At 41.6% G+C, this 23,538-nt stretch overlaps 1 protein-coding gene across 1 annotated transcript in view; it reads right to left on the bottom strand.

The window, feature by feature from the left end:
• Nucleotides 1–23,538, bottom strand: part of kmt2cb (lysine (K)-specific methyltransferase 2Cb) — a 252,332-nt gene that overhangs the window by 177,174 nt on the left and 51,620 nt on the right. Inside the window, 1 exon segment of the mRNA XM_034182661.1 lies at nucleotides 6,031–6,119. Coding sequence (XP_034038552.1) covers nucleotides 6,031–6,119 — 89 coding nt within the window.

The following is a 23,538-nucleotide window of genomic DNA, read 5'->3' as shown; positions in this document are numbered from 1 at the left end:
TATCAATGTCGATACCATTATCAATTCCGCTTATCGATCTGATTCCTTATCGATTCCCTTATCGATACCTGTTGTGAATTTTCTGTGTACTAAAGGAAGGCTTTACAGGTTTTGTATGTCAACAACATTTTATGGGGTCTTAAAGTAAATAAATATGAAATTGGTCACTGGATCCTTAAACTCTGCACATAAACTCTACATGGTGGATCCATGATCTCTGGACATAAATATTAATAAACAAAAATCTGTAGTTTTTGTCAAAAGCATTTCCTTTCAGACATAATTAGCATGAATGTCTTTCCATACCTCTGAGCTGAGCTTTTGCAGCTGTGCTGTGCTGCACATCAGAATCAATGTAATTCATAAACAATGCAGGACGTCTCATTTTAAGAGGAAAAAAATGTTTTAGTCGATTGCAGCATTTTGTCTGTATTACAGCATTTGGAAAGAGGTGTCATTTTATTTAAAGTGCCAATTTGTTTTGAAGTTATTAATTTCAACCGGACTCAGCGTTTGGAGCTGTGCCAATGGATCGGAGGACGATTCTCGATTCTTGACTGCAACAAGACAAGAGTCCCAGTTAGTGACCTTAATCCACACAAAAGTGACTCATGATTGACATATTTTAATGGCTTTGAGAGGGTTAAGAAGCAGACTTGCCACTTCTGAAGAGCAGCGAATCAAAGAACCAAGGAGCCAGCGGATCAAAGCACTGCTTCATTGGTTCACGCTTCAAAGTGGAGTCACGCTACAGACACGGTTGATTATAGATCCGCTACAGGGTCTATAATCAATGTAGATAAATGATCATTTTCCCAACAAACACCCTCAAAAACAATGGCCGTTCTGAAAGACCGAACTAGGAAAGACCACTGCTAGGAGCAGCCAACCAAAAATCAACTGAAGTCAACTTTGAAAAATTAAAAACATAACAAAACAAAAGAGCCTTCATCATTCATGGCAGAATGAATGGCACCATTTCATAGAAATACTGGCCTTTTCTCCGCTTATAAAGTATCTTTGTTTGACATGCAGATCTGGTAGGTAGGGTAGGAAGACATTTTATTTCTTTTTACATTGCTGGAATAGCAGCCATGGGTGAAAAAGCACGCCCCCCAACAATAGAAAAAAGGTGAACAAAACTTTAGGGAAGGCACAAGATGACAGCAATTTTTTTTTTTTTTTTTTTTTTTTGCCTTAGCCTGAAAACTGGATATTTCACAAAAATTGTGTTCTTTCTACATTTACCCGCCTCAAAGCACTTCACTGACATCCCAAGCTGGCAAGAGAATTTACAATGTAGCTGCATCAATGTCATTACAGAACCATTTTCTGCCAATTCAACAAAGGTGCTACCTGTGGAGGACTTGTTTTTTTTTTTGTTTTGTTTTTTTACATTCTATTCTAAACGTAAAAAAAAAAAAAGAAAAAGAAATCACTTCGCACATCCCTTGACAACAGGTGCGTAAGAGAAGGCACAAAGGCTGCTAAACAAACAAAAAAAAAAACTCTCGCACACTGCCTCACTTGCAACACAACACAAGGGTGAATTTAATCAAGCAAACAAGCAAGCAACGTTTCGACCAAAGGCCATCATCAGGCAAAAAATTAATATTCATTAACATTCGACACCAAAATTAACATTCACATTAACATTCTATTCTGAAATTAACAAAATGCTTCCAAAGAAGACAAGTTTGGGGAGGCTAACACCAAAAAAAAAAAAAAAAAAAGGGTACCCTAATGCTCTGCACACAGATGCACATCAGGATGACACACAGGTTGTTTGTGATGCTGAAGTGTTGGAAGCTCGTCTAAAGGCAATACATGTAACCTTGCATAATCCATATGGGTTCGACCCCCTACTCCAAATGATCCGGATTACAGCACGAGATTAAACCTTACATGGTCTAGGAAAGGGACCACAAATTTCATTCAGACGATGGTCGGATCCGAATTATGCAAGGTTGCCTGTATTGCCTTTGTCACCACCTGCTGGACACAGCCGGTTTGCTATGCACAGCCACAGAAATTAAGCAATCGACACCAAACTTGCTATGGTAACTTATCACAAGTTTGGTGATATATATATATATATATATATATATACACACACACACACACATACACACACACACTCAACAAAAATATAAACGCAACACTTTTGGTTTTGCTCCCATTTTGTATGAGATGAACTCAAAGATCTAAAACTTTTTCCACATACACAATATCATCATTTCTCTCAAATATTGTTCACAAACCAGTCTAAATCTGTGATAGTGAGCACTTCTCCTTTGCTGAGATAATCCATCCCACCTCACAGGTGTGTCATACCAAGATGCTGATTAGACACCATGATTAGTGCACAGGTGTGCCTTAGACTACAGATTTAGACTGGTTTGTGAACAATATTTGAGGGAAATGGTGATATTGTGTATGTGGAAAAAGTTTTAGATCTTTGAGTTCATTTCATACAAAATGGGAGCAAAACCAAAAGTGTTTGCGTTTATTATTTTTGTTGAGTATATATATATATATATATATATATATATATATATATATATATATATATATATATATATATATATATATATATATATATACACACACACACACACACACACACACACACACACACACACACACACACACACACACACACACGAGGTCTGTGATAAAAGTAACGGACCTTATTATTTTTTCAAAAACCATATGGATTTGAATCACGTGTGATTACATCAGACATGCTTGGGCATGCGAGAGTTTTTTCACGCCTGTCGGTTACGTCATTCGCCTGTGGGCAGTCTTTGAGTGAGGAGTCGCCCACCCTCTCGTCATTTTTTCATTGTTTATGAATGGCTCAGAGACTGCTGCTTTGTTTGATCAAAATTTTTTCAAAACTGTAAGGCACAACTGAGTGGACACCATTCGATAAATTCAGCTGGTTTTCGGTAAAAATTTTAACAGCTGATGAGAGATTTTGGTCTGGTAGTGTCGCTTTAAGGATGGCCCACTGCGCCTGACAGCGATCTGCGCTTCGAGGCGGCAGCGTCTCGCCGTTTCAAGTTGAAAACTTCCACATTTCAGGCTCTGTTGACCCAGGAAGTCGTCAGAGAACAGAGAACTTGCAGAAGAAGTCGGCATGAGGAGTTTATTCGGACATTCCATTGTTAACGGACATTTTGTAATGAAAGACGTGCGGGCAGAGTCCGCATGTCGGGCCGGACCCGACCGCGGGGGGTCGCGACAGGAAAAACACCTCCGTTGGAAACCTTAATGGGCAAGTTGGAACATGCCCAAGCTGTTAAACAATTTCTCAGTTACTCACTTGTTGAAAGCCATCAAAAGCCGCCTGAATTTTACAAATGGTTTTCAACACGGAGGTGTTTTTCCTGTCGCGGCGCACACAGATTCGCCGAGTCGTCACGGAAACGACTCGGCGAATTTGCGCGCACGTCTTTCATTACAAAATGTCCTTAAACAGTGGAATGTCCGCATAAAGTCCTCATGCCGGCCTCTTCTGAATCTTCTCTGTTCTCTCACGACGTCCTGGGTGAATTAAGCCTTAAATTAGAATGTTTTCAAGTCGAAACAGGCCGACGACGGCGCCTGGAAACGCTGCGTGACATCCCGCTCCGTGGGAAGTCCTTACAGCGACAGAAACACCCCATAATCTCTCATCAGCCGTTAAATTTTTCACCGAAAATCAGCTTAATTTCTCGAATAGTGTCCACTCGGATATCCCTCACAGGTCCAGGAAAAATGTTGATAAAGCAACACGCGCCGTCCGCAGCGGCTATTCAGACAAAGAGATTCCGACGGGCGGGGTGGAGCACTCCTCACTCAAGGCCTACTCACAGGCGAATGACGTCACCGACACGCGTGAAAAAACTCACGCATGCGCATGAGGGTTCAAGCATGTCTGATGTAAAAACATATGAATCAAATCCATTTATTTTTTGAAAAAATAAAAAGGGCCGCTTTTTTCATCACAGACCTCGTATATACAGACACATACACCATTTGCCTCATGCAGTGCAACACATCTCCTTCGCATAGAGTTGATCAGGTTGTCAATTGTGGCCTGTGGAATGTTGGTCCACTCCTCTTCAATGGCTGTGCGAAGTTGCTGGATATTGGCAGGAACTGGTACACGCTGTCGTATACGCCGGTCCAGAGCATCCCAAACATGCTCAATGGGTGACATGTCCGGTGAGTATGCCGGCCATGCAAGAACTGGGACATTTTCAGCTTCCAAGAATTGTGTACAGATCCTTGCAACATGGGGCCGTGCATTATCCTGCTGCAACATGAGGTGATGTTCTTGGATGTATGGCACAACAATGGGCTACAGGATCTCGTCACGGTATCTCTGTGCATTCAAAATGCCATCAATAAAATGCACCTGTGTTCTTCGTCCATAACAGACGCATGCCCATACCATAACCCCACCGCCACCATGGGCCACTCGATCCACAACATTGACATCAGAAAACCGCTCACCCACACGACGCCACACACGCTGTCTGCCATCTGCCCTGGACAGTGTGAACCGGGATTCATCCGTGAAGAGAACACCTCTCCAATGTACCAAACGCCAGCGAATGTGAGCATTTGCCCACTCAAGTCGGTTACGACGACGAACTGGAGTCAGGTCGAGACCCCGATGAGGACGACGAGCATGCAGATGAGCTTCCCTGAGACGGTTTCTGACAGTTTGTGCAGAAATTCTTGGTTATGCAAACCGATTGTTTCAGCAGCTGTCTGAGTGGCTGGTCTCAGACGATCTTGGAGGTGAACATGCTGGATGTGGAGGTCCTGGGCTGGTGTGGTTACACATGGTCTGTGGTTGTGAGGCTGGTTGGATGTACAGCCAAATTCTCTGAAACGCCTTTGGAGACGGCTTATGGTAGAGAAATGAACATTCAATACACGAGCAACAGCTCTGGTTGATATTCCTGCTGTCAGCATGCCAAGTGCACACTCCCTCAAATCTTGCGACATCTGTGGCATTGTGCTGTGTGATAAAACTGCACCTTTCAGAGTGGCCTTTTATTGTGGGCAGTCTAAGGCACACCTGTGCACTAATCATGGTGTCTAATCAGCATCTTGATATGGGACACCTGTGAGGTGGGATGGATTATCTCAGCAAAGGAGAAGTGCTCACTATCACAGATTTGGACTGGTTTGTGAACAATATTTGAGGGAAATGGTGATATTGTGTATGTGGAAAAAGTTTTAGATCTTTGAGTTCATCTCATACAAAATGGGAGCAAAACCAAAAGTGTTGTGTTTATATTTTTGTTGAGTATATATAATTATGAAATTTTAATGTGTAAACATTCTGGGTCTTGACTGGTAAGGTGACTATATATGGAATCATGAATTCCATTTCAGCTAACGCATGGAAATATTAAGAGATGGGAACCCATGCAGTCTTAGAGGACAAGGAAGCAAACAAAAATACTCAGCCAAGTGAGAACTGTGTTGGAATCTGTTCATGGGCAAAAATGCTAAATTCTTGGTGAACATTAAACTGCAGCAAAACCCTAAAATGTGTCATCATCTTTACCAAAGCAACAAGACTGCACCAAGATCTGTGAGAGTGGGAGACATGGTCACATGATGTGATGTACACATAAAAAAGGCAGATAAATGGGTCTTGAGAGACTGATGGGATTTTAAAAAGCTTTTAGAGGGCATTAGCCTTAGGCTCTTTCCCACTTCACCTCAATGCCAATCTAAGAGTAGAAGGAGAGATGGAAGAAGTGAGTGTGTGTGGCGGGGTGTTCCTACACACCCAGTGCAGCTTCACAGCTCAAGCTAAACCCTTTCAATTATAACTCAGAAGTAGACGCACAGGGTGCCAAGAAGAACCTCTCACCCTTCCCTCTCCAGGAGAGACTCTCTCCTTCATCTCCAGACATATCCTTCAAAACACTGTCTGTGAGCCTGCAAGTTCAAGTCTTGTATTCCTCCTCTAAGAGAAATACAATAAATGCACTTTATTTGAAGGGTTTATCATCTCACCTGTGTCCTGAGGATCTGTGGACTCTGGTATTTCTGTCCCATCCATGCTGTCCTCTTCATCCACAATCACCCTCCCTCTGGTGCGACCCCTATTGTGAGGAGAAGATGAAAACAAAACAGAAGGGTGTGAAAAACAGCTAAATGAAGGGGGAAAATGCACCGAGGAGCCTCAGGACTAGGTTAGAGGCACAATTATAATTAGTTAAATGACTTTTGAAGGGGGAACTTGACCTGCTTTGCTAAATCTAACAGTAGAAAAAAAAATGGGGGGGGGGGGGGGGGGAGTTAGAAAACAGACTGGTAATAAAGCTACTTGTCATTCAATATTGATCCGTAAATATGTCAACATTTCTACTCCAACAATTCAGGAGTGTGAACAAGAATCTATATTATAATAGCCAAGTGGCCTCTGTGTGTGCGTGTGTGTGCGTTTGTGTGTGTAGCTTCGATCACGCAAAAACTGGGGAATGCTGACATTTGCTGTCTGCTATGCTTATGTATGCTGGGTCAAGGATGAATGCTGCCAAAATGTAAAGTTTATAGGACAAATATTTTTGGAAAAATTAGCAATTTTAGCTAACCAATAAATAATGGATGCTGTGCTGCAAAGCACCATGGGAGTTTGGGGTTTTGAGGGTTTAAATGTTATTGATTCATTGTGTTTTGGTAGGTCAATAGGTTTTGTCACTTTAGATAAGTCTCACATTGCTCTTACCATGAGTGACTTAAGTTTCATGTTGGAACCATGAGTGAAATATTAAGTGGTTTTAATATTTTCAGCCACTGTCTTTGTTTGTCAAATTCAAGCCACCTGCTTACAGCAAGTGTGCGTACAGCTTTGATCAGAGACAAACAGACCACAGCTGTTTGGCCTGCTTATGTATTTTGGGTCCAGGATGAACGGCGCCAAAACACATCACTGACAGGACTAATATGTCTGGAGTAGCTAAGAGTATTAGCTAACATTGCGAATTACATTTTGGACTCACTTGCCTTTCCAGCAGAGGGCAATAAATCATCTTTATATTAACAGCATGGGTGAAAGTGCATATAATTGTATATAGGTTAGAAATACATGGATGACACAAGAAAGTGAAAACATTTCCATTGTGTCCAGATGTGTCAACTCAAATCCATCCATTCTATTATTTCCAGTCATTTAAAAATCAAATGCCTAAACAGAAGTAATAATTAAGGCTGACACGATTAATCGAGTAATTTGAATAATTCAATTACAAAAAAAAATGTTTGAGACAAATTCTTTGCCTTGAGGCTTCATTTAAAGCTGTAGTACATACATCAGGTCTGTAGGTGCTGCTGGAATGCTCCCACAAAAACAAAGACAACCATAAAGCATGCCCATAACCAATGTAAGCGCTAATCAATGTAGCAGGCAACGCTACAAGTTTACAAAGCCACACACTGAGTAAAATAAAGCCTTTTAAGAGAAAGGGTCCATGCTGATCTTCTGAAACTGACTTATGCATTTAAAGTGAAGCAGTATGCTTGTATATTTTTTAAAAAAACACGGTTTGCTCCACTGGCTTCTCTCCACCTCCGCAGATGAAGCGAAAGGATGCACACTTTAAATGAATCATGTTTAACTATTCATTTATTTATTTAAAAAAATTGCCTATATTCAGATTTGATAAGAGTTTTTATCAACAGGCTGTACAGTTAATTTATCAGTACAGCTGTTGTGGAAACGCTGAACTCCACAGCCTTTTTTCAAAGGCTTTGTTATTCGCCAAGTATCCACAGAAAACAAGGAATATGACTTTGGATTTAGCTACACTCTTTCTGTACAGCATTTATAAATACACACTAAACACTGAATAAATCACAGTAATAAAAAGTGCAAAAGAAATGTGCAATAAGACAAAAAAGAAAAAGAATGTCCTGTCCGCAGTCTGAAGATTTCACAGACCGCCTGGGCTTATGGTTTGGCAAAGTTCCAAAACTCTTAATAATGTAAAAAAAATAAATAATAATTACCTTGGAAAACAGACAAAGAGGGAACACCCTAAACTTTAAAATCCATGACGGTATAGCGACATTGTGCCATTGCATAGGGAGAGCCCTGCCACAAATGATATTGTTTAAAAACACAAAAGTACTTTTTATCCAATTACTGAAGTAATCAATAAAATAAAATAATCGATAGAATCAATCAATCAATCAAGTTTTATTTCTAAAGCACTTTACAACAACCAAAGTTGATCAAAGTGCTGCACACAGTTAAAAACAACCATAAGATAAAACATATACATCTAAAATATACGAGGTCTATTAGAAAAGTATCCGACCTTATTATTTAAAAAAAAAAAAAAACATGGATTTGAATCACGTGTGATTGCGTCAGACAAGGTTGAACCCTCGTGCGCATGCGTGAGTTTTTTCATGCCTGTCGGTTGCGTCATTCGCCTGTGAGCAGGCTTTGAGTGAGGTGTGGTCAACCCCTCTCGGCGGACTTTTATTGCGAATAAATGTCTGAACAATTTGGAGCTTTGCTGCGTCAATTTCTTTCCAGAAACTGTGAGAGACCTCCAGGTGGACACCATTCGAAAAATTAATACGGCTTTCAGGGACGATTTTATGGGGATTAAACAGATTAAGGAGTGATCCAGACGGTTTAAAGACTGCCCACAACTGTATTGCCCCCATCGACAGGCTGACACCCCGCTGGAACAACCAGATCATTTCCAACTTAAGCTTTGTTGATCTGGGACCTCGTCTGACTTTCACAAAAAGGCTTTTCCATGAAAAAAACTCCTGTACGGTGGAATGTGCCGATAAAGTGCTTATGTCCACATCATCTGCCTTTTTGTGAAAGTCAGACGAGGTCCCGGATCAACAAAGCTTTCATGTTGGAAATGATCTGGTTGTTCAGCGGGGTGTCAGCCTGTCGATGTCGCCGCGCTCTCAGCAGTTGTGGGTGCAGTCTAATAAACCTCGTATTACAGTTGTTGGTTTCCAGGGAGTCACAGCTCTATGTGTCAAAGGCCAATTGAAACAAATACGTTTTCAGCCTGGCTTTGAACAGGGGCAGTGATGAGATGGAGCGTAACTCCAGAGGAAGAGAGTTCCAGAGTCTAGGACCTGCCAAGGCAAAGGCACGATCGCCCCACTGTCTATACAAGGTCTGTTAGAAAAGTATCCAACCTTTTTATTTTTTCAAAAACCTGATGGATTTGAATCACGTGTGCTTACATGAGCCAGCCTTGAACCTTCGTGCGCATGCGTGAATTTTTTCATGCCTGTCGATTGCGTCATTTCCTGGTAAGCAGCCTTTGTGTGAGGTGTCTGTCGTGCGCTCTGTGTTTTTTCATTCCAAGGAAAAGGACGGAACAACTGGAGCAGCGCGACTGCATCACATTTTGCAAGAAACTGGGCGACAGCCAGGTGGAAACCATTCGGATTATTCAGATGGCTTTCGGTGACGATCCTATGGGCATCACAGAGATTAAGGAGCGGTACAATCGGTTTAAAGACGGCCACACAACGGTGGAGAGCAAGCTCTGGTCGGCCATCAACATGCAGAAATGAGCAGATCATTTACAAAGTGAACGCTGTGGTGATGTGGGACCGTCGTGTGACTATCCGAAAAACTGCGGAAGAGGTGGACATCAGCACTTTTTCGGCACATTCCGCTGTGACAGAAGATTTAGCCAGCTTCGTGCCAAAGCCATCGGCATGAATTTCGCTGCAACTCTTTTCATGGCTAAGTCGTTCTCACTGTGTTTTGTACAGTAACACTACCTCTAACCTTAGTGACATGAAATTTGGGGTTCCACAGGGGTCTGTCTTAGGCCCCCTGCTTTTCTCCCTTTATATAGCACCTCTTGGGCACATACTGCTGCGTTTTGGGATTACCTTTCACTGCTATGCAGATGATACTCAGTTATACATGCCGATAACTGCTGGTAATCTCGTTCACATAAAATCCTTAGAAGATTGCCTTGCAGCAGTGAGAAGTTGGATGTCTAGAAACTTCCTACTTTTAAACTCTGATAAGACTGAAATGATGGTTCTTGGTCCAGTGAGACATCAGCATCAATTTGACCAGTTAACACTCAGCCTCAGCTCGTGTGTCATACATCACACTGACAAAGTGAGGAACTTTGGGGTAATTTTTGATCCTTCGTTGTCCTTTGGCCTCCACATTTGAAATATAACTAGGACTGCTTTCTTCCACCTGCGAAATATAGTGAAGATTCGTCCCATCCTGTCTATGGCTGATGCCGAGACCCTGATCCATGCATTTATCTCTTCTAGATTGGACTACTGCAATGTTCTATTTTCTGGTTTACCACAGTCTAGCATTAGGGGTCTCCATTTAGTTCAAAATGCTGCAGCCAGACTTTTGACACGAAGCAGAAAGTTCGACCACATTACACCCATTTTGTCATCCCTTCACTGGCTTCCTGTCCAGTGAGATCAGATTTTAAGGTTCTGCTACTAACCTATAAAATTATTCATGGACTGGCACCTCCCTACCTAGCTAACCTAATTAAACCTTACGTACCGGCCCGGGCTTTATGTTCTCAGGGTGCAGGACTACTTTGTGTCCCTAAGGTGAATAAGAAGTCTGCGGGTCACAGCGCTTTCTCTTATCGTGCCCCTGTTCTGTGGAATGATCTCCCTGCTTCAATAAAACAGTCAGATTCTGTGGAGACTTTCAAGTCCAGACTTAAGACGCACTTATTTTCCCTTTCATATGGCTAGCATACTGGTACAGTTTTGTTTTACGCTTTTTACTCTTAATTCATTTATTAGTAATTGGAGCGGGCCGCGGCCTCAACTTTACCTAAATTCTGGGTCTTTTAGTGAAGTTTAGGGCTAGTGGCCAGCGATCACCTTAGTATTTCTCTGTTTTCTTGTTGTTTAATGCTGGCAAATTATACAGTATTTTTTGGTCTTTCTGATGCCTGATTCTGTTGTTTTTCTCTCTGTTTAAGGTGCAGCTCCATCCAGAGATGGGAGTTGTATTCGTGTTGGCGATCCTCCTGTCCTGTGCGCCAATAGCATTTCTTGTATATTCGTCCGTGAATTGTTCTGTGAATTGTTCTGTAATTTATGTTTGTAGCATGGCCCAAGCAGAGGGTCACCCCATTGAGTCTGGTCTGCTTGAGGTTTCTTCCTCAAAGGGAGTTTTTCCTTACCACTGTTTCTCTGGGGGTTGGTAAGGTTAGACCTTACCTGTGTGAAGCACTTTGAGGCAACTCTGTTGTGATTTGGCGCTATATAAATGAAAATAAATTGAAAATTGAAACTGAATTAAATCAACAATAAAAAATTCCATAATTAACAGGAAATAAAAGGGTTGCATTTCTCTTCTAAAATTTGTTGAGGTCTAAGGTTCTAGAAAGATTCTGGACACACACGTCATTCCAACTCATTGCTTAATTTATTACCACTCTTGAAAAATGTCAGCTACCTATTTTATAAACACTACCCAATCTAAAACCCATGGAGCCCCATGGACAACATGCTAGTTCAGTAGTAATACACATGAATTGAGTCGATTCACAATACAGTGTAACACCAACATTTTTCCTATTGATTTTAGGGCACTAATTCAATAGAACAATTACTTTACCAATTTCAGGTATCTATTTAGGAGGGGCAACTCATGTGGCTCGTGCTTGTTTCTAACATTGAAGGATCCTGGTTCAATACCTCCGATATCCCATTCTTCATGTATATCTGGAGATGCATTGAAGGCATCTGGCTTAAAACCTGTGCCAAATCAACATGTGGATCTACATTGGATCTGTTGTAGCAACTCTAATCCAAAGATAAGAACAAGCTAAATTAAACTACATTTAAGCTCATCTAGTTTGGGAAAAGGAGAGGGGCCTTTAGAGAAGGGCGATGGCACAAACATACAACGAAACCTGTCTTCTGCATTTAACCCATGCTAATTACAGTTAGACACTGTTCAACCACTAGGAGCAATGGGCAGCCAGAGTCTGGCACTCCAGCACCAACTCCAGATGTAGAGACGCTGCCTTGGTCAGGGGCAGAGAACGAAGCAGACCCTAAATTAGCATGTTTTTCATTGTGGGAGGAAACTGGAGTACTCAGAGGAAAGCCACGCAAACACAGAGAGAACATGCAAACTGCACACAGAAAGGACAAGGCAGGACATGGTCCCAGGACCTTCTTGCTGTGAGGCGACAATGTTAACCACTAAGCTACCGTGTCACAAGAAAGGGCCAACTGAGGAAAGCTGCAAGGCATCTGGCATAAATTGTGCCAAAGCAAATATGTAGATCATAAACTGGGTTTTCCACACTATTAACAAGGCATGGAGAGGAGGAAGGGTGGAAGTGTGACTACTGAAACTTCGATAGAGTAGAAAAGTAGACAAAAAAAGAGACAAGAGACTAAATGGCTGTGGAGTAAAGCCAGAAGGTTCAAATTGTTCTACCATTGGTGAGTTGGGCAATTATTATGATGAATGTAATTAATAAGCTGACGTGATTGTGACTGAGTGACAATTGTGAAGCTGGACATTGAAGGATTAATGACTGTCATCAGCACATACGTCCTGCCAGTGGGGTGCGAGATGTTAAATGGACTATGTACAGAGCGTTTTTCACTCTGATGAATACACTCAAAGACCTTGACAATGATACATCACAGTTACCCAATTCATAGACAAATACACTAATACACCGGTGTCAGGGTACTGCCATGGACTGTTTAACATATTATGAACAATTTGAAGATTAAGGACCTTGGACAAGGTCGCCTTTGTGATTTTCCTGTCTGGTTGAGGTACTGAACAGATAACCTTCTGTTCACAAGCCCCCTTCTCTAACCTTTCAACACCAATCCCCCAAAGCTGTTGAGGAAAAAACTCAAAAGTAGACATCTGAAGTAAGTTACATGAGGCGATGAAGACGGAACCCAAGGAAGAAAGAGTGGTGACTGGAGGGGACTTCAATGGGTATGACCTTGAAAGGAACATAGATGACAATGTGATGGGTAGATATAGGAGCAGGAGGAGCACAGTGTGTGTATAAGAGTAAAGGAAGGTGCACAGAGGGTATATCCAATGTGAGCGACGTAATCTGAAAGAAATTGTAGATTACAAGGCAGTGGCAGAGAGGAGAGTGCCTAGACGGCATCAGAGGGTGGTTTGCAGATGAACTTTAGAGTTCAAGAAGAGGAAGAGACTATGCGTGAACAGGGGACCAGATCTCTGAAGATAAATAAAGTGTGTGAGATTTAGGGAGGAGGTGAGAAAGAAGCTGGAAAAAGGTGAAGAGATGCCATCAACCAGACAACTACTGCAGAAGTAGTGAAAGAGGTAGCTAGCCAGGTACTGGGTCTGACAGCTGGACAGAAGAAGGAAGACAAGCAGACTATGATGCAATCAAGAAGCACAGGCAAGTATAAGGACAAAGAGGTTGCCAAAAACAAACTGGGATAATCAGATAAATGAAGAAAGACATACGGAAATACAGCAGAAGACAAGGAGGCAAAGGTGAAGGAGAAGGTGAGATGTACGTAACTTTCTAAAGTAACCAAAGAGTAAAATATTTGCATTAATTGGCCAAACTGTGCAAATGAGTTGGAAAGGACGTGTACCAAGTTAGAATGATAAGGATGCAAATGGAAACGTGCTAACTAGGGATGGGTAATGATAAGATTTTATTGATATCGATACCATTATCTATTCCGCTTATCAATCCGATTCCTTATCGATACCTCTTGAGAATTTTCTGTTTAGTAAAAGTAGGCTTTACAGGTTTTCTGTGTCAACAACATTTTATTGAGTTAAAGTAAACAAATATGAAATTGGTCACTGGATCCTTAAACTCTGGACAGAAAAACTCTACATGGTGGATCCTTGATCTCTGGACATAAAAAGAAAAACAAAATCTGTAGTTTTTGTCAAAAGCACTTCCTTTCAGGCATTATTGGCATGATTGTCGCTCCATAACTCTGAGCTGAGCTCTTGCAGCTGGCTGTATTGCACGTCAGAATCAATGTAATTCATAAAGAAAGCAGGACGTCTCATTTTGGGAGGAAAAAAGTTTTAGTCGACTGTAGGTTATTGTCTGTATTACAATGTTTGGAAAGAGGTGTCATTTTATTTAAACGGTGATTCGCTTTGAAGTTATTAATTCCGACTGGACTCTTGTCTCGGCAGAGAGCGGTGCAGTGTTTGCAGCGGTACAAACGGAATGGACGATTCTCGTTGCTTGTCTGCAACAAGACAAGAGTCGACAATTGACATATTTTAATGGCTTTGAGAGGGGTTAAGAAGCAGACTTGCCGCTTCTGAAGAGCATCAAAGAACCAACAAAGTAGCAGATCGAAGCACTGCTTCGTTGGTTCAAGCTTCAAAGCGGAGTCGTGATGCAGAAGCGGTTGATTACAGAGCTGCTGCATGGTCTGCAATCAACGTAGAGAAATGATCATTTTCCCGACAAACACCCTCAAAAAAATGGCCACTCTGAAGGACTGATAAGGGAATCGTTAAGCAAAAAGGCTATTGATGTCGTTGGATCGAATCATTTCTTAACGATACCCAAAAAGCACCAGTTCTCGATACCCAACACTAGTACTAACTGTCAAGGAGTGTGAGTGTGTTGAGAAGGTGGAAGGAGTACTCTGAGTAACTGTAACTTATAAAGTACTAAGTGAGCATATCTATGAAAAGGATGAATGAAAAGGTACTTGGTCTAGACGTCATGACAGTGGAGAGTTAGAAAAACATGACACCTTTTCCGAGACGTGAACGATTGCTACTTCCATTCGTTCAGGTCATCACCCACCATCTGAAAAAAAAAAAATTGATAATACTTTCTAAAACCACATTTTCCATAATAGTTCCCTGGTGAATCGTAACAGTTTATCAGTCATGTGCCTTGAAAGCAACGAAAAACAATGTCTCTGACGTCATATCCATGGTACCCCGGACACCTTTCGTGTTAAAGATGCAGGTTTATTTAAAAACAAACAAACAAAAAACACTTGTCTAATTCAGACAACATATCTTTTCTACTTGTCCCAGACAATAAACAATGTTGAACCCCTGTTATAAGTTAGAAGTTATAAGAAAGAGGAGCAAAGATCTGTGGGCAGCTATATAGTTTCATGCTGATGAAGAGCACTGCGGATGCAATGTTTGCCGAGGTTGAACTATAGACAAGGCAGTTGCACTGTGCTTGTGAATTCAGAGAAACTTATGACAGGGTGCTGACAGAGGAGATGTGGCATTGTATGAGGAAGTAGTTCGTGGTCAAGTATGTGAGGGTGGTGCAGGGTATGTACTGTCAAAGTAAAGACAAGAATACATCAAGGATAAGCTTTGAGCCTTTTCTTGCTTGCAACAGTGATGGAAAGGTTGACAGAGAAGCCCAGACAGGAGTCTATACCTATGCTGTTTGGTGATGTGACCTGTAGTGGGAGTAGGGAGCAGGTTGAGAAGAAGGTGACAAGATGGATTTGAGCTGTTGTCCCATCTGGCCAGGTTCAACATAGAGGTTTCCCAAGCAGTGCCTTGGCATAGCTCGTGTGGTCTGTGCAGAGATCCGCATGCTGTTCGGCATGCATCAGCACTAGCTGGGAAGGTTCAGTTATATACGTGCATGTTTAATCTGTTCATACGTTTCAGGAGTTCAGAAGAATTTCCAGTTGCATCAACCTCCTTTTGCTCAGCTCAGGGCAGACTGGTGCAGGCTCAATGCAACCCAGTGTCGGGTTTTCACTAGCCAACCTGTTATAGCGTGAAACAACGCAAAACTCTGCAAGATGTGAGAGCTTCTCCAAGTGCTGGAGAGAATGTGAATGAACATCAGTTAGAGCAAGACATACTGTAATAGCACGAGAGAAAGAGGGTGGCAGAATGTGGTGGTTGCTAAGAGTAGAGGTAGTGAAGGTGGACGAGTTCCAGTATTTGGGTTATACACTTCGAATGGAGAGAGTTGTGGACAGGTGAAGGACAGGGTGCTGGCAGGGCCATCTTGGATTTGGGATGAGGGGGGGCATCAGAGTGATTTTATGGTTATCAACTATACTGCATTAATATATACTACAGCAAATGTACCCATGGCATTTATTATTCACCTCGTCTTCAAGTACTCAGTAAATAAATAAATAAGATGTTACGAAGGACAATCTGTTTCATACGTTAACATGCTCCATCAGTAAATCTAACCATGTCTAGATGTTCATATACTTTTTGTGAACTCAGACATGCATGCACACTAGGGATACAATTTCCTGTATCATCACTGAAGTCACTTTTGAGCTATCTTTAAAAAAAAAGTCACCCATGAACCCATGTTTGTACTCTTATGCAAAAATTGTTTGAATATGGACAGGGTTGCATCGCACTCTTGGATTTTGATAAATTCTTAGCATTTGTAAAGACTTCAGTGGTGATTAGATTGTATTTTTAAGTCATCATGCTTTTTCTACATTTTTATATATATATATATATATATATATGTATATGTCCAAAAAATGAGGTGGGCTTCATAGATAATCGGCAAAGCTTCTGGGGAAAACCTGGTCTTGTTAGGAGAGCCGGCATCCATCCCACTTTGGATGGAGCAGCTCTCATTTCTAGAAATCTGGCCAATTTTCTTAAATCCTCCAAACCGTGACTATCCAGGGTTGGGACCAGGAAGCAGAGTTGTAGTCTTACACACCTCTCTGCAGCTTCTCTCCCCCTGCCATCCCCTCATTACCCCATCCCCGTAGAGACGGTGCCTGCTCCCAGACTACCAATAACCAGCAAAAATCTATTTAAGCATAAAAATTCAAAAAGAAAAAATAATATAGCACCTTCAACTGCACCACAGACTAAAACAGTTAAATGTGGTCTATTAAACATTAGGTCTCTCTCTTCTAAGTCCCTGTTGGTAAATTATATAATAATTGATCAACATATTGATTTATTCTGCCTTACAGAAACCTGGTTACAGCAGGATGAATATGTTAGTTTAAATGAGTCAACACCCCCGAGTCACACTAACTGTCAGAATGCTCGTAGCACGGGCCGGGGCGGAGGATTAGCAGCAATCTTCCATTCCAGCTTATTAATTAATCAAAAACCCAGACAGAGCTTTAATTCATTTGAAAGCTTGACTCTTAGTCTTGTCCATCCAAATTGGAAGTCCCAAAAACCAGTTTTATTTGTTATTATCTATCGTCCACCTGGTCATTACTGTGAGTTTCTCTGTGAATTTTCAGACCTTTTGTCTGACTTAGTGCTTAGCTCAGATAAGATAATTATAATGGGCGATTTTAACATCCACACAGATGCTGAGAATGACAGCCTCAACACTGCATTTAATCTATTATTAGACTCTATTGGCTTTGCTCAAAAAGTAAATGAGTCCACCCACCACTTTAATCATATCTTAGATCTTGTTCTGACTTATGGTATGGAAACAGAAGACTTAACAGTATTCCCTGAAAACTCCCTTCTGTCTGATCATTTCTTAATAACATTTACATTTACTCTGATGGACTACCCAGCAGTGGGGAATAAGTTTCATTACACTAGAAGCTTTCAGTGATGCCGGTATTTGGTTAGACTCTTTCTCTCCGATTGTTCTGTCTGAGTTATTTTCATTAGTTACTTCATCCAAACCATCAACATCTTTATTAGACCCCATTCCTGCCAGGCTGCTCAAGGAAGTCCTACCATTATTTAATGCTTCAATCTTAAATATGATCAACTTATCTTTGTTAGTTGGCTATGTACCACAGGCTTTTAAGGTGGCAGTAATTAAACCATTACTTAAAAAGCCATCACTTGACCCAGCTATCTTAGCTAATTATAGGCCAATCTCCAACCTTCCTTTTCTCTCAAAGATTCTTGAGAGGGTAGTTGTAAAACAGCTAACTGATCACCTGCAGAGGAATGGTCTATTTGAAGAGGTTCAGTCAGGTTTTAGAATTCATCATAGTACAGAAACAGCATTAGTGAAGGTTACAAATGATCTTCTTATGGCTTCGGACAGTGGACTTATCTCTGTGCTTGTTCTGTTGGACCTCAGTGCTGCTTTTGATACTGTTGACCATAAAATTTTATTACAGAGATTAGAGCATGTCATAGGTATTAAGGGCACTGTGCTGCGGTGGTTTGAATCATATTTGTCTAATAGATTACAGTTTGTTCATGTAAATGGGGAATCTTCTTCACGGACTAAAGTTAATTATGGAGTTCCACAAGGTTCTGTGCTAGGACCAATTTTATTCACTTTATACATGCTTCCCTTAGGCAGTATTATTAGACGGTATTGCTTAAATTTTCATTGTTACGCAGATGATACCCAGCTTTATCTATCCATGAAACCAGAGGACACACCAATTAGCTAAACTGCAGGATTGTCTTACAGACATAAAGACATGGATGACCTCTAATTTCCTGCTTTTAAACTCAGATAAAACTGAAGTTATTGTACTTGGCCCCACAAATCTTAGAAGCATGGTCTCTAACCAGATCTTTACTCTGGATGGCATTTCCCTGACCTCTAGTAATACTGTGAGAAATCTTGGAGTCATTTTTGATCAGGATATGTCATTCAAAGCGCATATTAAACAAATATGTAGGACTGCCTTTTTGCATTTACGTAATATCTCTAAAATCAGAAAGGTCTTGTCTCAGAGTGATGCTGAAAAACTAATTCATGCATTTATTTCCTCTAGGCTGGACTATTGTAATTCATTATTATCAGGTTGTCCTAAAAGTTCCCTAAAAAGCCTTCAGTTAATTCAAAATGCTGCAGCTAGAGTACTGACGGGGACTAGCAGGAGAGAGCATATCTCACCCGTGTTGGCCTCTCTTCATTGGCTTCCTGTTAATTCTAGAATAGAATTTAAAATTCTTCTTCTTACTTATAAGGTTTTGAATAATCAGGTCCCATCTTATCTTAGGGACCTCGTAGTACCATATTACCCCATTAGAAAGCTTCGCTCTCAGAATGCAGGCTTACTTGTAGTTCCTAGGGTTTGTAAGAGTAGAATGGGAGGCAGAGCCTTCAGCTTTCAGGCTCCTCTCCTGTGGAACCAGCTCCCAATTCAGATCAGGGAGACAGATACCCTCTCTACTTTTAAGATTAGGCTTAAAACTTTCCTTTTCGCTAAGGCTTATAGTTAGGGCTGGATCAGGTGACCCTGGACTATCCCTTGGTTATGCTGCTTTAGACGTAGACTGTGGGGGGGTTCCCATGATGCACTGTTTCTTTCTCTTTTTGCTCTGTATGCATCACTCCGCATTTAATCATTAGTGATCGATCTCTGCCCCCTTCCACAGCATGTCTTTTTCCTGGTTCTTTCCCTCAGCCCCAACCAGTCTCAGCAGAAGACTGCCCCTCCCTGAGCCTGGTTCTGCTGGAGGTTTCTTCCTGTTAAAAGGGAGTTTTTCCTTCCCACTGTAGCCAAGTGCTTGCTCACAGGGGGTCGTTTTGACCGTTGGGGTTTTTCATAATTATTGTATGGCCTTGCCTTACAATATAAAGCGCCTTGGGGCAACTGTTTGTTGTGATTTGGCGCTATATAAAAAAAAAGTTGATTGATTGACTAGAAGTCTTTCAGAAAGCGCTGTAACTAGGTTTAAGGATATGATTCCTTCTTTATGTTCTCTAATGCCATATACCAACACAGTGCAGAGTAGCTACCTAAACTCTGTAAGTGAGATAGAGTATCTTGTCAATAGTTTTACATCTCATTGAAGACAACTTTGGATGCTGTAGCTCCTCTAAAAAAAGAGAGCTTTAAATCAGAAGTGCCTGACTCCGTGGTATAACTCACAAACTCGTAGCTTAAAGCAGATAACCCGTAAGTTGGAGAGGAAATGGCGTCTCACTAATTTAGAAGATCTTCACTTAGCCTGGAAAAAGAGTCTGTTGCTCTATAAAAAAGCCCTCCGTAAAGCTAGGACATCTTTCTACTCATCACTAATTGAAGAAAATAAGAACAACCCCAGGTTTCTTTTCAGCACTGTAGCCAGGCTGACAAAGAGTCAGAGCTCTATTGAGCTGAGTATTCCATTAACTTTAACTAGTAATGACTTCACGACTTTCTTTGCTAACAAAATTTTAACTATTAGAGAAAAAATTACTCATAACCATCCCAAAGACGTATCGTTATCTTTGGCTGCTTTCAGTGATGCCGGTATTTGGTTAGACTCTTTCTCTCCGATTGTTCTGTCTGAGTTATTTTCATTAGTTACTGCATCCAAACCATCAACATGTTTATTAGACCCCATTCCTACCAGGCTGCTCAAGGAAGCTCTACCATTATTTAATGCTTCGATCTTAAATATGATCAATCTATCTTTGTTAGTTGGCTATGTACCACAGGGTTTTAAGGTGGCAGTAATTAAACCATTACTTAAAAAGCCATCATTTGACCCAGCTATCTTAGCTAATTATAGGCCAATCTCCAACCTTCCTTTTCTCTCAAAAATTCTTGAAAGGGTAGTTGTAAAACAGCTAACTGATCATCTGCAGAGGAATGGTCTATTTGAAGAGTTTCAGTCAGGTTTTAGAATTCATCATAGTACAGAAACAGCATTAGTGAAGGTTACAAATGATCTTCTTATGGCCTCAGACAGTGGATTCATCTCTGTGCTTGTTCTGTTAGACCTCAGTGCTGCTTTTGATACTGTTGACCATAAAATTTTATTACAGAGATTAGAGCATGCCATAGGTATTAAAGGCACTGCGCTGTGGTGGTTTGAATCATATTTGTCTAATAGATTACAATTTGTTCATGTAAATGGGGAATCTTCTTCACAGACTAAAGTTAATTATGGAGTTCCACAAGGTTCTGTGCTAGGACCAATTTTATTCACTTTATACATGCTTCCCTTAGGCAGTATTATTAGACGGTATTGCTTAAATTTTCATTGTTACGCAGATGATACCCAGCTTTATCTATCCATGAAGCCAGAGGACACACACCAATTAGCTAAACTGCAGGATTGTCTTACAGACATAAAGACATGGATGACCTCTAATTTCCTGCTTTTAAACTCAGATAAAACTGAAGTTATTGTACTTGGCCCCACAAATCTTAGAAACATGGTGTCTAACCAGATCCTTACTCTGGATGGCATTACCCTGACCTCTAGTAATACTGTGAGAAATCTTGGAGTCATTTTTGATCAGGATATGTCATTCAATGCGCATATTAAACAAATATGTAGGACTGCTTTTTTGCATTCACGCAATATCTCTAAAATCAGAAAGGTCTTGTCTCAGAGTCATGCTGAAAAACTAATTCATGCATTTATTTCCTCTAGGCTGGACTATTGTAATTCATTATTATCAGGTTGTCCTAAAAGTTCCCTAAAAAGCCTTCAGTTAATTCAAAATGCTGCAGCTAGAGTACTGACGGGGACTAGAAGGAGAGAGCATATCTCACCCATATTGGCCTCTCTTCATTGGCTTCCTGTTAATTCTAGAATAGAATTTAAAATTCTTCTTCTTACTTATAAGGTTTTGAATAATCAGGTCCCATCTTATCTTAGGGACCTCGTAGTACCATATCACCCCAATAGAGCGCTTCGCTCTCAGACTGCAGGCTTACTTGTAGTTCCTAGGGTTTGTAAGAGTAGAATGGGAGGCAGAGCCTTCAGCTTTCAGGCTCCTCTCCTGTGGAACCAGCTCCCAATTCAGATCAGGGAGACAGACACCCTCTCTACTTTTAAGATTAGGCTTAAAACTTTCCTTTTTGCTAAAGCTTATAGTTAGGGCTGGATCAGGTGACCCTGAACCATCCCTTAGTTATGCTGCTATAGACGTAGACTGCTGGGGGGTTCCCATGATGCATTGTTTCTTTCTCTTTTTGCTCTGTATGCACCACTCTGCATTTAATCATTAGTGATCGATCTCTGCTCCCCTCCACAGCATGTCTTTTTCCTGGTTCTCTCCCTCAGCCCCAACCAGTCCCAGCAGAAGACTGCCCCTCCCTGAGCCTGGTTCTGCTGGAGGTTTCTTCCTGTTAAAAGGGAGTTTTTCCTTCCCACTGTAGCCAAGTGCTTGCTCACAGGGGGTCGTTTTGACCGTTGGGGTTTTACATAATTATTGTATGGCCTTGCCTTACAGATATAAAGCGCCTTGGGGCAACTGTTTGTTGTGATTTGGCGCTATATAAAAAAATTGATTGATTGATTGATTGATATATATATTATTATTATTATTATTCAACCAGGGTTGTAGTTTTTGGAAATACACCCAGATGCAACAGAGGATAAAAATTTAAAAGTTAGTCATGGGTGAACTTTTTTGATCAAATACAAAAAAAACATTGATTTTCATTGTTTTCTAATATAGCTCATCAGAACTATGGGGTTGCAGAAAAGTTGTATCCTTAATGTACACCACTGACCACCTCTGACAGGGGGATCCAGAGGTGTTCCCAGGCCATTGTGGAGCTATAATCTCTCCACCAAGTCCTGGGGCTTCCCCAGGGTCTCCTTCCAGGTGGACGTGTTTGGAACACCTCCCTAGGAAGGCGCCCCAAAGGCATCCTTACCAGATGCCCGAACCACTGCTCCCTTCAATGCTAAGGAGCAGTGGCTTTACTCTGAGCTCCCCACAAATGACCGAATGTCTCATCCTATCTCTAAGGGAGACATCAGCCACCCTCCTAAGGAAGCCCATTTCGGTCGCTTGTACCCATGATCTACTTCTTTCGGTCATGAACCAACCCTCATGATCATAGGTGAGAGTAGGAACGAAGACTGACCAGTAGATCGAGAGCTTCACGTTTCGGCTCCACTCCGTTTTCATCATAACAGTACAGTAAAGTGAATGCAAGAGGAATGCTGCGCTGATTCTCCGGCCAATCTCACGCTCCACTGTCCCCTCACACATGAACAAGACCCCAAGGTACTTGAACTCCTTCACTTGGGACAAGGCCGTATTCCCTACCTGGAGTAGGTGAGCCATCTGTTTCCTGCTGAGAACCACGGCCTCAGACTTCAAGGTGCTGATTCTCATCCCAGCCACTTCACCACTCGGCTGCGAAACCGATCAGTGAGTGTTGGAGATCACCGGCGATGAAGCCAACAGGGCCACATCATTTACAAAAAGCAGTGATGAGACCCTGAGCCTACCAAACTGGAAACCCTCGTCCCTCCGACTACGCCTCGATATCCGGTCCATGAATCACAAACAGGATTGGTGACAAGCTGCAGCCCTGGCGGAGGCCAACCCCACTGGAAATGAGTGCCAAGCATCCAAATACAGCTCTCGCTTTGTGAGTACAGAGATTGGAAGGCCCTGAGAAGGGATCCCGTCATTCCATACTCCCACAGCACCTCCCACAGTATCTTCCAGGGTACCCGATCATACACCTTCTCCAAGTCCACAATACACATGTAGACTGGGGGGGCATACTCCCAGGCACCCTCCAGGATCCTTGTGAGAGTAAAAAGCTGGTCACTTGTTCCACGACCAGGATGGAACCCGCATTGTTCCTCTTCAAGTTTCGGCTGAGCCCTCCTTTCCAGCACCCTGGAGTAGA

Source organism: Thalassophryne amazonica, chromosome 12, assembly GCF_902500255.1.
Source record: "Thalassophryne amazonica chromosome 12, fThaAma1.1, whole genome shotgun sequence".
In the NCBI taxonomy this organism is placed as follows: Eukaryota; Metazoa; Chordata; class Actinopteri; order Batrachoidiformes; family Batrachoididae; genus Thalassophryne; species Thalassophryne amazonica.
Note: the sequence above shows the minus strand (reverse complement) of the source record. Positions and strands in the feature narration are given on the sequence as shown.